The sequence below is a fragment of the Anopheles marshallii genome, chromosome 3, assembly GCF_943734725.1.
Source record: "Anopheles marshallii chromosome 3, idAnoMarsDA_429_01, whole genome shotgun sequence".
Classification (NCBI taxonomy): Eukaryota; Metazoa; Arthropoda; class Insecta; order Diptera; family Culicidae; genus Anopheles; species Anopheles marshallii.
Window position 1 is genome coordinate 81006088 of NC_071327.1, and position 16037 is coordinate 81022124.

General features: G+C 43.4%; 1 protein-coding gene across 1 annotated transcript; it reads left to right on the forward strand.

The window, feature by feature from the left end:
* Positions 1-7328: 7328 nt before the first annotated feature.
* On the forward strand, positions 7329-12843 carry LOC128711430 (rab GTPase-activating protein 1-like). The gene is made up of 8 exons (XM_053806306.1): positions 7329-8004; positions 8394-8940; positions 9113-9312; positions 9752-11139; positions 11226-11933; positions 11995-12315; positions 12380-12550; positions 12613-12843. Exons 1-8 carry the CDS (start codon positions 7329-7331, stop codon positions 12841-12843), a joined length of 4242 nt encoding a protein of 1413 aa, XP_053662281.1.
* The last annotated feature ends 3194 nt before the right edge of the window (positions 12844-16037 follow it).

A 16037-nucleotide genomic window follows, 5' to 3' on the forward strand; every position in this document is an offset into this window, starting at 1 on the left:
TGATGGACTACAAGCGGAACACAATGAGTAAACTTATGAGCAAAAGAAAAAAAGATCGACTAGTGATGTTTGTTGCATTTGTGACGATGGTGGGAAATGAAAATGTTAGCAAAAATTGAAACAACAAACGGTTTCTCGTACGGAGAAGGTACGGAAGGGCGACACTGATCGACCGAGAAGCACAATAGAGACACACGATTGGCACGAATTTTTTGATGCACCACTACAATTATACAGATGTATATTATATATATTTGTTTACATCTTTTTTTCGAATCCATTTCTAGTAGTAACGTCATACAACATTTACCGCCATTCCAGGTTCCGTAAGCGGCCTCCGCTCGGGAACGCATATTTTCACCCCCAAGAATTCTAGGTGTGGTCCAAAAACGAAAACTCGTGATGTAATGGAGGGAAAGCAACTTTAAGCAGAAAAACAACAAAAAAATACTATTCTCAGTGTTTGGACGTCAGATACTAGTTGTACTCTTTTCGACTTTTTAGGAAACGTTAAGTGAAGAACACAAACCGACACACATACACAGCAAGAGTGAAATTTCATTAGCGTTAAGGATTGTACCGATCGGCAGCTAGCGGAAGATCACATTTGAGCACTTCTCATTGAGCCACGATCCGGACATGTTCGCAATATTAGTTAATTTTAGTCAAATTTTTGCAAACTTACGTGTTTTGGTGAAGTAGCGCCAGAGTTTCGGTGTGAACTTGAGGTAGGAAGCAAGAAGACAAAAAGAAACCAATATCATTAATAGAAACACGTACTTTAAGCTATAATGCCCGTACTAGAACATTCTATAACCAGCGTAAAAGCGTAAATTTTAATCCCCGTCAAACACAGCAAGAGTAAGAGAGCGAGTTGACAAAAAGAAAACAAAGAAAAAAACGTTCGCTAGTAATTACTTATTTATCAGAGTAAACTTATTTATCTTGCCTATGCGAACCCTGCACCCAAGCCGGGATACGTATAGGCGATTATAGTCCAATTGTTTTTTAGCCGAGCGGTCCTAGTGTAATTTGTTAGTAAAATTTTCAACGCCACATCCTGCGGTGTGGCTTTACGATATGAGTCCAAATGTTCAAATAAACCACATAAACCTCATCACTAACATACGGATGTTAGGGAAAGAAAATTAAATACAAAAAAACACTCACACAAAGATGGCAACTCAAAGTACACACAGCAAAGAGCGAGGACAAATGTGCAATATTTATCATATAATAGAAGAATGTTACAGTAAGCGCACGGGATGAAGGAATAGATGATGCAGCAACACAAAGAGAAAACAAACAAAATGGCAAATATACCTCAATATACATACAACAACTACGTTCAAAACCAATAGAGGAAGCTCGAAGCATAAACAAAAGCGTTTACCGATGGTTGAAGGCAGCAAAGAGGAGGAAGCATGTTATCGTACTATAAATACAAGCAGAGAAGCTACGGAAATGTTACTCAACCTTTTTCACCCCCAGCGTAGTATAATAGAGCAAATTAGAGACCCCTTGTCCCTTGTTCCCTGTAGCTGTACCGTAAATTCAAATGTAGAAGCTAATGATGTGTCAGGAGCTGTTGAGTCGAGTTCGCAAGATCAGGTCAACGGAAAAGAGCCAGTAAGCGGGAACTATGTGCCCTAGCTCGGAGGAGCTACTGAGGAGAACTAGCTCAAGCATTTCACTAATAGCTGAAAAAGCTCTTTACTTATATGGAGTTAAGTTTTGTTATTCAAATTTCTTATTTTAATCTATTAAAAATACATCTCTTTTCAATGCCAAGAGAGAATCCCATGCAGAAGGAAGCACTATTCACTAATTAATTTGTACTATTCTAGTAACGCCTACTGTTGTCTCTTTTACGCATGTTATTATGGCTGAAGATCTTTTACTAATGCCCTTTACTCTCGATCGATAGCTAGTGTGTCGGTCGGAACAGAAAGTTTCTCTCTCTCTACCTTCGTCTCTTTTAATTTCATTACTTAGTCGAATGATGAATAGTGTTACTCCGATGTGTACGTGGTCTCTCACTATTAAAAATAATAAAATACTCCGTTGGCGATCGTACTTTCTCTCTCGCTGGGATTTAAACAAGTGGAAAGAGATGATCATACAAATATTTCGTGATGAAAATGGTAATTAATTTACATTATCATTTTTTTATGTACGCACAGAGCTTTATCTATTTCTGAGCTGGCACACTTAGGGGAGCTATTGGACAGAATATTAGTAAAAGCTAAATAAATCTTCCCAAGAATAAAAGGTGGAAGTGGGTTCTTACTGGATAAGTTATAAAATTGCGTAAAAGGATAAAAACTAGATTCAGGTTTCATATCTGTGCGAGGGCACTTTGGTTGCAGGGGAAGTGATAACCAGCGAATGCGTAGCGTACCAGCTAGCCTTCTGGTAGTTGTAGTGTACTAGATAAATTTGTCTGACTGACTGACTGAAACACCCGCCCCACGACTGACAAACTAACTGATCGACGACTGATCGTACCACCAGTGGACTGATTGCCCACCACAAATTGGTGGGGCTTTGTGCTGCGTGAAGGAGAGACTGGTGGTCAATAGGGAATGCTGAGATAGAAGTGAGTGAGCTGAGTGAATCGAGGCTGGCAAAAAAACGCGCATTACTTTAGTAGCAAATCAAATAAATTCTTTCGAAGTTTTTCCAGGACTTGATGCAAATGGTGTTGGCCAGCAGCAACCGGCTGTTCATCTTCCTGGCTCCGTTGTTGGTTTCAGAAAACATAAACAAGTAGACTGTAAGAAAATCTGCGCGTGCGCATCGGGGTGCAAATGTGGGCTTGCGTGTACGTACAAGCTGCGGCGTCCCGCACAGCGTGTAGATTAGCGATTTGCTGAAGTGCTTACCTCGTTAGCTCTGGATTAGAGAGACCTATATATACATATACATATATCAGCAGGCCCTCCTTACACATTTTGCTCTTTCCCAATGCCACGATCGAACATTTTACGATCCTTTTCTACTTTGCTAAACTAAATAGTCCATACGTCGATCACGGCAGCATCAAATCGAACTGACACAAAAGCGCGTAAGTTAGTAGCACATTGTACATACATCTCTGAGAAAGTAAACATCTCTAGCTAATATACCGTACCACCTATACTCAACTACTTCGTTTACACAAATGTACATCTCTACCGATGATATACCTCAGAATGAAAAGTTTCAGCCTCAGCCGAACAAACCCAGACCTTCCCGTCTGTTCTGCATGGCTCTTGCACTTTAGTCAACCACAGGAAAATAAACATAAACGAATTTGCTCGGAATACGAACGCATGGCGCATTTGAACGATTGCCTTGTGCGCTTTGCATCACTGAGAACTCTTCATACATTCACCAACTTGATGCAGTCATGTAAGCCGTAAGGTAGCATTTTTATACAACTATTACAGGTGATTGCTTTACCAGCAAAAGGACATTGACTTCAAGGGCTGGAAGTTAGTGAGTTGTAAGGCGATTCTCGGAAAATAGAACAACATCGGTTGTCACGTCTTCGGAAGGAGATCGGAATAAGCTCGACTAAGTAATGTCGAATGTCGATAATATAAGGGAATATCTCACTTTTTCCGATTTAGCTTCATAATTTATGTCAGACACATAAGAGCGTTCGTGGTACACGAGGGCTGGAGGAACAGAGTAGTGTAATGAATTTATTCATCTCTTCTATCAGCAATTAATATCGTGAGTGTAGTTAAAATTTAAAATAATTGCTAACCATATTTGATGAAAGTGTTGCGCAATATTGCACATGCAAAGACGTTCACTGCCGGGGAGCATGAAAAGCAAACAAGCGGATATAAGCAAGGAACTGATTGCCTATCCGATGTACATAGGAAAGAGCAGGAGAGTTCTCGAATTATTCCCAAACATTAACTAAACACTGTACTTTGGAGTCAATCTCTTCCGGACGAGTGGCGATCATGCATGCATCACAGTTAAACCAATAACTAGGATCGATACGATCATTCCACGTACACGCTGCTGAAACACTAACCTAAAAGACTTATGGACATGAAGCTGGAATACAGGGCAGATATTGCATTACGCTAACATGGAGCATACGAAGCTACTGATCATTTGGATGTAATACTACGAATAAAAACAGGCACAATTTCATAACCTCACTATTTAACTAGCTAACTACCATACCAACTAGAATTAGGCGTCACCAACCGGCTGTAACAATGGAAAGCACTCTGCTTAATGATGGAAGCTTCAACATCGTCCAGCGGAACAACGTACAGAGAGAAAGATGCGCGGATTGCAATACTTTTTACGTTCCTTAGCACGGCAATGGAGAAGGTTGTAAGTAGTTAATTTCACCTTCTAAACCTTTCCGTTGGACAGGACAGTATGATCGCTTCATTAGTTTACCGACTAGACAGCAGCATGGCTGTAATGTAACGTTCTCCCGGTAACGAATCAGGCATGTTTGAATTTCCAAGAAATTAAGCTAGTATGATGTGCAGAGGCATGATCATGATATGATAGAAAGATGAAGGAAGAATTTTTATCACTTGATTTGATAGAAGGATAATGGACTGTAGTAAACTATGTTGTGATCATCCTTGGAGTTAGTAAAACATCCCCAAGAGCAGGACTAAACGGTGAATGCATAGCATGAGCAACAACTTGGATTGTTGTGACTGTGTTTTCGGAATGGGAGCGTTTGGGACAAAGTAGTTCCCTACCCCGTCTTCTCTTTATCACACTAGCTGAATCTAATCGAAAGCCAATGATCATTGAACAGTTTAGTAAAATATATAAACTTAGAATCCTTACACCATAGGTTGGTTTCGAGATTGGAAAAGCCTCGCCTTGAGTTTACAGTCACACATTTTCAGTTGTCTAACATGAACTTATAAAAGCCAGTATACTGGCCACCGACATATTATGCATACAGATGGCAGATGGATGAAAAATGAAGATAAATGATCAAGCAAAATGCGATTCAATGCAATGTCAACCCAAAATAATGTTTCTTGCACGAAATAAAAAAAAAACTCATTCAAATTGTATTAACCGTAACGGCATCGTCAAACTCTACTATAAAACTTATCAGGTCAAGTCTAAACCAACCGAGAAAGCATTGGAACTGCGGTGTATAAATAAAACCAACTTAATAAAAATCACTTGCTAATGCGTTTTGATTACTGTACAACACTCTTTCGGAAAGAATTATTGTTTCACTTTTTGTTACATTGCTTTATTGAATAGTACAAGAGGCACGAGAAGGTAACAAATGTACTAATTTTGTGTGTTTTGCCCATAGTTCGAAAGAGCGAGAAAGCAAGAACACAAAAACGCGTTTGTAAGCTTTCAACCATACCCTATAAATCTACCCCAATGCAAACGAAAAAAATTGACGTAAGCAGTTGTTGGTTTGTTTTTGCATTCCGTGAAAAAAGGTTCTGTGCTGCCTCTGTGGGTACGGTAAACGATTATCCGAAAACGCAAATATATCAAACTCTGATCGGAGGTAAATATCTGTGGGACATGAATTAAAGTGCTTAAAAGTGTGGTGAGTATAACAGCTCATCTTTGTTTTGCTGTGATTTAACCAAATTTGGCGTTAGAGCTTATCAGTGCCTTTGTTGTTGGTGAAAAAATGTTGTGTTGAGTGTGTTTTTTTGTTGGTTTTATTTATTCTGCAATCCAAACTGGTGGCACCCTCACGAATTCTGCGAATCATAGCCTAGCGTTATTCAACAAATTCAACATGACATAACGAATGTCCTGATTGATTGTACACAACAGTGATGCTTTAGACAAGATTCGTATTTGTTCTAAGTTTCGTTAGATATGGACGTATTTCGATGGTTTTTCTACTAAATAGTGACGCAGCGTAGTGAACCCCCATGCATCTAAGTTCATAAGCAGTGGAATTGAACGAGTGTATTGAGAACAGCGTATTTCTAAGAATTATTTCTCAAAATATTATTTACAGCTTGCTCACTATCCGCGGAAAAAGAACCTTGAGTAGTTACACCCTTCTACGGGAAGAATTGTCTACATTCTTGTCCCACACAATGCTCTTATATCAAACTATTGGTAGCATCCCTGTCACGGGGTGCATATTTCATTATTGTCCTTTCGTGGCTGCAATGGTGGAAAAGAGCACGAAGGTCTTGCCGGAAAGGCGACGAATCACTCCTCCGGTTAAATAGTCCTTGGAAAATCAATATTTCATTCGCGCCACATACACACACACACGCACACAGAGATATACATCAAGAAGACATAATGCTAAATTCCAAGCAAATAGAGGTGCGCTTACGGACTGAAAATGCTAGGAAAATGGGAAGCTTTTTCGGACGAATGAAGCAGACTGTGCATTCCTTACCTTGGCATGGATTTTTTGATTCGTTTGTCACGAACGAGATTGCTGGTTTCGTGTCCAACGTTCTTCACAATATAGTTAAAGTTTTGCTTCAGTTTTGCAAATCGAGTATCAAAATAAAAGTGTTTATCGCATACTTAGGTCATCACCAGAGCTTAAGTGAGTAGTACTGGCAGAGACTATTCGTCTTATTTGTTCAGCTGTCGACTAGGAAATGGTTTTGTCAAAGGAGCCCTTGAGTAAACAACACCGATCGAAGGAAACCTCGTGAAGAATTGGTTGTTCATGAAAAACTCCCCTTTTAATGTAACGTCAAGTTGTTTACGAGTAGCGCACGTGTTTGGGTTGAGTAGGATTACAAGCTCTCTTCACTAAGTACTTCTAAATTAACATGATAACAAGCAATTAATTGCCGATGGCTGAGATAAATACGTAACTAATCTTTTAATTGCGAACTTTATTTTCAGAACAATTGTTTGATGCATGCAAAATACGTCCAATCGTAGATGCAAATTTTGAATAGAAAATTGTACACTTTCGCAAGAAAGTTGTAAAAGCGGCTACATCGTTTATCACCAACAAATGCCCAGCTTCCCGAAACATTGAATAAACAACAATGTAAACTACCAACCGGCGCTATCTCTACGCAACGCAACGCATCTGTGAATGGTTGCTTTGTTAGGTGGTGGTGCATGGTTTGAGACAGCGACGACGCCGTCTAGGTCAATCATCGTTATTGCTTCTCTGACGCCCTGCTATTCGTACGCAGCTTGTCGGCGAAGAGTAGCTGTATTTGTGTCACTAAAACGTGTGAATCATTCCCGTGACAAATAGACGCATTGGTGACACTGTCACAAACACATAGTGCCCACCCGTCGTACACACCAGTGGCACACTATCGACATTAGGGTATCGCACCACAAGTTCGCCCGATCTAAGTGCTTCCAGTATGGAAAAACAGTCGGGCTGGGCTAACAACAGTAGTAGTAGCACACCGATCGGGGAAGCAACGACAAAGAACGACGTCACTGCAGCATCTGCCAGCAAGAAGGAAGGAGGCGTAACTAGCGCTGGTGTGGATATTACAAGCTCTGAAAAGCACACTCATCCCGACAGTACTTCCGGGAACGGTGGTGCTTCACCCGTCCAGCTGGAACCCTCCGCGAGTGGTACCACCGACAGCCCATCGTTGGGCCCAAAGTCCGAGGACAGCTTGAGCATCAAATCATCCGACTCGGTAACGACGAGTGGTGAGTACGAGATTGTCCCGGAAGCACCTTCTATTGGGGAAGATCTCGTCGACAGTGGTGTTACGACGTCGCATAGCAAACAGCTGGGAAGCGAACCAATTCGTAATACCGAAGCGAATGGCAATCCTGGCGGTGACATTGGAGCCGATCTAGCCGAGTGCATTGCGGACGACGGAGAGTTGGAAGGTAAGGAAGGAAAGGAGCAAGCGAAGAAACGAGCTGTGGGCAAAAAGCTGACGGCGATCTCGCCGATACTGAACATCGAGGGAAACGGCAATATGATGGATCTGGAGAAGAACATGAACGAGGTGATACACGAGCTGGAAGAGGAGCGCACATTGAGCGGAGCGAGCGATCCGAGTTCTTCAAACAAAGGTAAACATGCAACCAAAATGGAACTCCCCCTAAAACCGTTTACGACAGCCCAAGGGATGTTTGAATAGGGTATAAATCTAGGTTATGCTTACTTTCTGTTTGTTTCGTTACGTTTGTTTTATTTTTTTTTAGTTAGAGTATTTGGTAAAATAGTTGGTTCCGATTGGAGTTGGATTTATGTTTAAGTAACAAATCAAATGCAACGCTGCTTAGTAGTTTCTATCGACGTTGACTAATCGACTCCCCGTTGTAGTAGAGTTACGCACGTTACGCAACGACACACCACATTCATGCTGCTTATGCTCTGTATTTGTTTTACTACAACCTTCCTCCACATCCTCTTTTGCCTTATGTGTTTGTGCCCGTAATAAATCAACCTTCCGATGCAGCGACACCGGTTCGGAGTCCCGACATGCTGAACACCGTCGATCACAGCTCACAGAACCCACTTGGCGGTGACGGTGGGCCGAAGAAACCCCAAGTTCCAACCACACTCCGTCTTGGACTACAAAGTATGCGGGCAAATTTCACGATCGGCGGTGATGGTTCTACGGATACCACGCCAAATGCACTGCTGTCTCCCGAAGGCATCGGCCGTGGTGTGGGACAGTCCGTGTTCTACGATTGTCTGGACAGCAGTCCGCTGACGGAGAAGAAGGATGATATGAAACCGGTGGGAAGTTGTGCTGGCGAAACCGACGAAGAATTGTCCGATATCGATCAGGACTGCACAATATTCAGCGGTGTCACGTATCTCGGTGCGTCCCGGATCAATGCGCCCAAGTCGGAGCGAGAAATTTTGCAGAAAGTTACCGAAATGAATGGTGGCGGTGATGGTGGCTGCGGTGACGGTAGCTGTGCCGGGACCGGATCCGACAGTCCGCTCGGCCTGAAGGTTTCCGTAAGCGTTCCCACCTGTTCCGAGGGGCTCGTTGTGTAAGTACTCCCGTATGGTTTTGTGAAGAAGGCTCGTGTGAGAGCGCGTGGTTGTGGCGTTTGTTTTGGTGTGTGTGCCGTAGAACTAACCTGGACATCTCACCTATTCGCTTCCTTCATGCTTTATCCTTCCGGACGGATTACACGCACACGCATCCAACATCCCTCGCAGATTGTACGATTGTGAATCGCATGCGGTGGTAGCGACGTACGAGGTGCAGCGGATACTGTTCTTTGCCCGCGGTCCGGTCGGTTCCACCGATCAGGCCTGCTTTGCCTTCACCTGGTCCCATGGGGAATCACAGGAAACGGCCGTCCATCAGTGCCATGTGTTTCGCTGCAACATCCCGGAAGCGGTCACGCAAGTCAGCAGTAAGTGTTATGCGTAGGCGAACCGTCGTCGTTTAGTTAGTTTGTTAGGCCCTCACGTTCATCCAACCATTTGCTCGTTTTATTCACAATTTGTTTGCTTTATGCTGTTCTGTGAAAAGTTTTTTATGATTTTACTTATTTTATATAATTTTACGCTTCTCAAAACTGATTTATAGGATCCTATTCAAACATCTAGTTTTAAACGTAGTAAGGGGAGCATTTTAGTAGTATTCACAAGTTAAGCCATTCTCACCGGCTATCGCGTATTATTTTCCGTAACAATTCATTATCCATTATTGCCCTTTATTTTGTGATGTGTTTATTTGAACCTTAAAATATCGTTTCCAACTCGCATGGTTCTTTCCTTTTACTTTGAAGCGTCAATCATTATTAAACCAAACGAATCTTATTCTAATAAAGAATTCTCTTTTATTTTCAGCATGCTTTGCCAAGGCTTTCCAACGATTGCCACCTAGCATACCTGCAAGCATGACCACATCGCTGGCAGAAAGCGGCGTAAACGTAATGCTCGCCTCAGTCACATCCGACACAGCCGGCAATCCGATCCAATCGGCGACGTATGATTTTGCGGTGTCGCTCGAAATTAAAGAGAAGGAACGGAACAGCAGCTACGTTACGGTGCCACGTGACGTCAAGTCCAGCTTTCGATTGCGTTGCAAAACGGACAAGGAAGTATGCATTACCGTGCGCCAGGTACCGTCGGATCGGTATCCTTCCCTGCTGATCGAGCGGTGCTTTGGAGTGCTGCTAAGCCCGGGTCGGATTGTACGACAGGCCGATATGCAGCTGCTCGATATGGTCAGCATGGGGTACGTGAAACCACTGGACGGTGGTAATCCCTCCTCGAACGGTACGGGCAATAGCAACAGTGGCGGTACTAACGCTACATGCACTAGCAGCAGTAGCAGCGTTACCAGCCCTGCAAACTTCTCCCAACTTCCGTACCAGATCAAGGCCGAATGGAAAGCGAATGCGTTCGAGCCGCTTAATATGGAAACCCCCAAGATGGCACTCACCGTAGCCGTCGATCTAGTCATCAAGGGTATTCAGGAACCGGTGCGATTCGTAATAGAAACGTCCGTTGCGATACTGTCCCAGAGCGAGCTACGCATCGTGTCGAACATGTTCACTAACAAGCGACCGTTGCTGCTACACTTCTATCTGACGCTGCGCGAAAATGGTGAAGGCACCTGGGAGGTGGACGCGATTAACCATTCAGATGAAATAGTGGAACCGCAGGCAGCGTCTTCCACCTCATCGTTGTCGTTGAATTTCAACTTCCGAAACTGGACCTTCCGCAATTCGGCCAGCGTTCAGTCGATGCAGGACTTTGACGATCCCAGCCCGACCGACTACAGCTCGGATGGGGACGAACCGTTGCTCAGCGGAACGGGCGAAGTGTCGAAGAACTGTACCGCAGCCCAGCTGGACGAGTGGCATATCATCATACAAGAGTGGTACCAGGAGGGAAGTAGCCCGGAAAAGCGGCCCAAAAACCTACCCAACCTTGTGCGAATGGGTATACCGGAACCGCTGCGTGGGACGGTGTGGCAACGTTTGGCTTGTGTGGAAAATCGCAAGGAAATGTTCGACTCCTATCGGGTGCTAATCACGAAGGAAAGCAGCTGCGAAACCGTCATCCAACGAGACATCAATCGTACGTTTCCGGCACACAAATCGTTCAAGGAGAACGGTGGCACGGGCCAGGAGAATCTGTACAAGGTGTCGAAAGCGTACGCCGTGTACGATACGGAGGTGGGCTATTGTCAAGGGTTAAGCTTCATAGCGGCCAGTTTGCTGTTGCACGTAAGTGTATTACACGTTGGACTCCCAGAGTTCGAGAGAAATCGAGGAATGTTGGATATAAACGATCAACTTCATATTTTTCACAGATGCCTGAGGAGGAAGCGTTCTGCGTGCTGGTAGCCCTGATGTACAACTACGGTTTGCGCGATATGTACAAAATGGGATTCGAGTCGCTCTACCTGCGCCTGTACCAGCTGAACCGGCTCATGAAGGATCAGCTACCCGATCTGTACGAGCATTTCGTGCAAATGGGTGTCGAGTCGCACATGTTTGCCAGCCAGTGGTTTTTGACGCTGTTCACCGCCCGCTTTCCACTCTACTTTGTGTTCTACATCCTGGATGTGTTTCTGCTCGATGGCATACCGGTGCTGTTCCAGGTCGCCCTAACGCTGCTGAGCGTTTGCCGTAAGGATCTGCTGGAGCTGGATTTCGAGGGCATCCTTAAGTACTTCCGCGTGACACTGCCGAAAAAGTGTCGCAGCGAAACGCAGGCCCAAAAGCTGATGAAGCTTTCGTTCGAGTGTAAGGTGAAGAAGCTGAAGAAGTACGAGTTGGAATATCTGGCTAAAAAGGAAGAAACCGAACGGAAGGAACAGGAGCTGAAGCAGTACGAGCTACGGTATGGGGAAGAACGAGCGAAGCTGCAGCAGGAAATTGGGTTGCTGAATGAAAAGATTGATGCGATGGCACGCAAAGATCGTAAGAACGCGGGTATCATACAGGATTACAAGCAGATTATTCAACGGCAGGAAGCAGAGCAGGGCAAGCTTCACACCATGCTTGACGATCTGACGGTAAGACAGAGTGTATTTTTTTCGATTCAATTCAAGTGAAACATTATTCTTCCACATCTAGAAAACTATTTCAACGTGCAGCAAATGTACAGCCAGCATACCACAATCGTCTCCACTTCATAAGAGCTACGGCAAGAACTTCCAGCAGGCGAACACCGTGAACAATAATAACGACCAACAAATCCATCCTCTGGTGGATCAACCGGACGGTGGAAGTTCGACTGGAACGTCTGGTGGAGGCAAACAGTCCGGTGCTTCCGCTGTAATAGGAGGTCTTGGACCGCTCGATCCGTTGGTAATTGCATCGCAGCGAATTCGCGAGTTAGAGCTAGAGCTGGCACAAACCAAACTCGCACAAGTTGAGGCAGAGTGTAAGAATCAGGTAAGAATCGGTTGGACTGATTACAAATGGTATCGATACTACATCATATAACCTTACCCCGCAGGATCTTCATCACCAGCTAAACACAACCGTTACTGAGTTGCAAGCCACTCGGAGCAGCTGGCAACCGTGGCTGTCCAAGACGTTGAACTCGATACAGGAGAAAGTGGTCACAAAGCGTGAAGTTAATCCACCCGCTCCCACGTTCCAGTCCTACTCTTCTACGGATGGGAATGTATGATGGAAAATGCTTTTTAACGATATTCCGTTTATTTAACTTGTTCATCTTACTTGTAGATAAAAAATCACTCCAACACATTGCCCCACGTGCGAAACAATAACAATAAGGCGACACTGGCACAACGGCACAGCCTTGCGCAGGTGAACTTTTCAAGCTCGGACTATAGCTCGGCCAGCCCGGCTACAGACGCAGATGGTAACGGTGATCCACAGGTGCTTGCCAGAGCAAAGTACGACAGCAGCGTAAACATACTGTACAAGGATACACGGTGCAATAGTCTGAAGTAGGATGTATGGTGCACATATGTACGACACCAGGCTTTCTGCAGCTAAATGTGTGTTGCTATATACGTTTCCTGTTTTAAATAGTCCAATTCCAAGCTCAGTGATTCTCGAGGGGCGTAGCGCTAGTGTGTAAGAGATGCTCGAGAAGTAGACAACCGGTCAAACCAGCCATCATCATCAATATTCTTGTTGTTTTAGTGTATTTTGTGGTAGGAGAGATATCTGTAAGAGCGCACGCAGATAAGTGCGGGCGGATGGTAGAAGCGTAGCGAAAGCACTCGATATTATTACTGTTTTCGTTTTACAAAAGCACATGACAAGCAAATGGGCATATTAGAATTGTCTCATTTTCCACAATCTCTTCAAATACCGTTCATTTATTTCTCCCATTTCGTATAATTATTTTTATGAAAGTTGTAAGAAACATTCCTTGTGATAGGGTTCTGAAATCAAAACAATGTTCACGAACGTTACCGAATAACTTATGCGCATGTGTGTGCTTCAGCTTGTTGTTTTTTAGGGTTGAACATGGAACCACTTCGAAACGAAAAGAATCGCGTTTGAATTGATATTTAACATTATTTGGAGTTAATATTTTATGTTTTACTGGTTTCATGAATATGCGAAGCGATCGCATTTATTTCGAATGTAAGATGGGAGTGTGGATAGATGTCGACTCTGAACTTTATGAGAAGAACTCAGAAGAAAACGTTTCCTTTGTTAAGTTTGCTTTGAATATTTGTTTTACTTCAATCGCTTCTGTTCATTCATTTTCATTTGGATTGTTTTATGAATTTCGTTCTTCGCACAAGAAAGTTTTGTACCGTTCTCCGCATTGATATGATTACGTTCATAGATGAATGTTGTGTTAGAAACAAAAGATACTCCCAAGAACAGCTATTAGAAAACGTTTTATGTTTACCAAATTTACGATCTTACGTTGTGGCTTAGTAGGAAAGGTTAACTTATCCACCATTTTGCTCCCCTCCGACTTGGCACAAGAGAGAATTTTGCATATCATTGGTTAGCAAAGTTTCAGTCAAACGGTTAGTTAGCTCTGTTACTGGTAATATTTTTATGTTGTTATTTCTAAAAGAAATCTTACCCTCGGTCCGTCTTATGGTGCACCACCAACCCCATCCCAACACAGCATGGCTAGTTGTTCCAAAAAGGACCGAACTTGCGATGCAACTAGTTTTGATAGCGGCTACTTACTCTACATCGGAAAAAAGCTTACTCACAAAAAGCAAAACAAAGAAACGATTAGGATCCTTACGGTAGGAAAAGCATATTCACATTCTCCACATATTTATAATTCAAATAAAATGAACCACGCGGGAAATCAGCTGGGTGTAATGTTGAGAGGCGTTAGCATGAATATCCGATATTAATTTGCTGAATACATCGCAAATGCGTGTTGCATATATGCGAATTGTTATACAGTGTCTAGCTATTGAGAGGCTTTGTGAGACCTATCTTGGGTAAAGCACCGACAAGCATTGATATTGAGATTTGCGCTAGGGTGCAGGCTGTCAACCGATCCTTTTAAAAACTGAGAAAGATTCTCAAATCAAAACAGCTTGTCGCTACGAACAAACCTTATATAGCTTATACTGTTATGATGTTCCGGATATCAGATACGCTTCTAATACGCGTAGTTATTCCAATGGTTACTAAATCTTCTTAACCACGTACATAAGGAAGATTCTCAGAAGAGATTTTGGCCCTGTATATGAGTGTGAGGACAACGAAGGAGCCGCTAGAATAAAAAGCTAGCAACGACGAATTCACTATTGTATAGCGAATTAGACTGGCCAGGCTCCGGTGAGCTGATCATGCCATTAATCATGGTTAGAGGGGCCAGAAAAGTCGGACTTTTAATATTAGATAATGAGATACTTTATTTCTTTTAACAATCCCTTTCAAATACGGTGTAAGTTTTAAAACTGCAATAAAAGTTACAGTTTGCTCAAATTTGACCAAATTTCAACAATGTCGTTCAGTGTGCAACTCACGCGAAACAAGGGCTGCTTCACCAATTCGCCATTTTGTTATAAAAACCGTCATGCGATTATGGCGGTATTATCGCAATTCTTAAACTAGATTGTTTTATAGTGTAATAATTATTGTTTTATGAGAAACAAATAAAGCAAAATAGAGTAGAATATTGAAATCTTGGCGTAAAACTCAAGTTTAGGTGATTTCCAAGAAATTCCGCCAGCTTTCTGTTGCCACACGAAATCCAATCGGCAATCCCTTACGTCAACAGGGCAGCTGTCATAATACGCAGCATACACCAGCCTTCTCTGCGAAGCTTCAACCGTACCCTAGCAAGGCAAGCGAACGCACGGGAAAGAAGAAATAAATTGTCGTTCAATGCGTGCAGACTGCGTTCGTGTTGCGCGTCATGTGAAAAACAACGAGCAAAAAAAGTTGCGTGTCACGGGTGAAGCAGATTTTCCGTAAAAGTAAGCGTCAATGATGAAAGATGGTCGCATTACTGCAGTGTTGTGTGTTCATGGTGTCATTATTTGTATGTGAAATCGGGCTCTAAATAGCAAGCAGGACGCACGTGTGTCGTCATTACGCGGAATACATATGCATCGTATATCAGAAATGTTGCCATAAGCTCCTGTTCTCTCTCTTTTTCTGTCTATCCTTTCCACATCCTTGCTGTGGTGCTTGCTTAAATTAAAACGAAGTTATCAAGCTAAAGGGTCCTTTCATGGTTTCTCCCTTCCTTTTATACAACTGTGCGTCCCTGTGTGCGTGTCACCGTTTCGGGCACTTTGTCGTCCTGAAATTCGTGTCTGGCTTGGAGTCGAAGAGTGAAAGCATTTGTGCCCGAAGGCGCCATTATAACATTCCCCTGAGTGGATTGCAAACGGAGCAGGATTTCGAAGCGCCTTCGTTGTTGGTGTACAGTCTACCCGAGGGCCGTCCGGACACATTACAATGAGTGGTGTAATTCTTTCCCTCTTTTTCCTGTACGTCACCTCAGAAAGTGCGTCACATTATATTTCGCGAAAGTGTCGTTCAGCCCCTGTGTCTCTGCGGTGCAATGGTGGTAGTGTGTTGTCTTTGACCGTGCAGGCGACACCGAACACATGCAAAAAAAGACCGTCAGCAGACCGTTGACGCGTTTCCCGATAACACCTTCCCAGACATCCTGTGTTTGCACTGGATTGCTGGTTTGC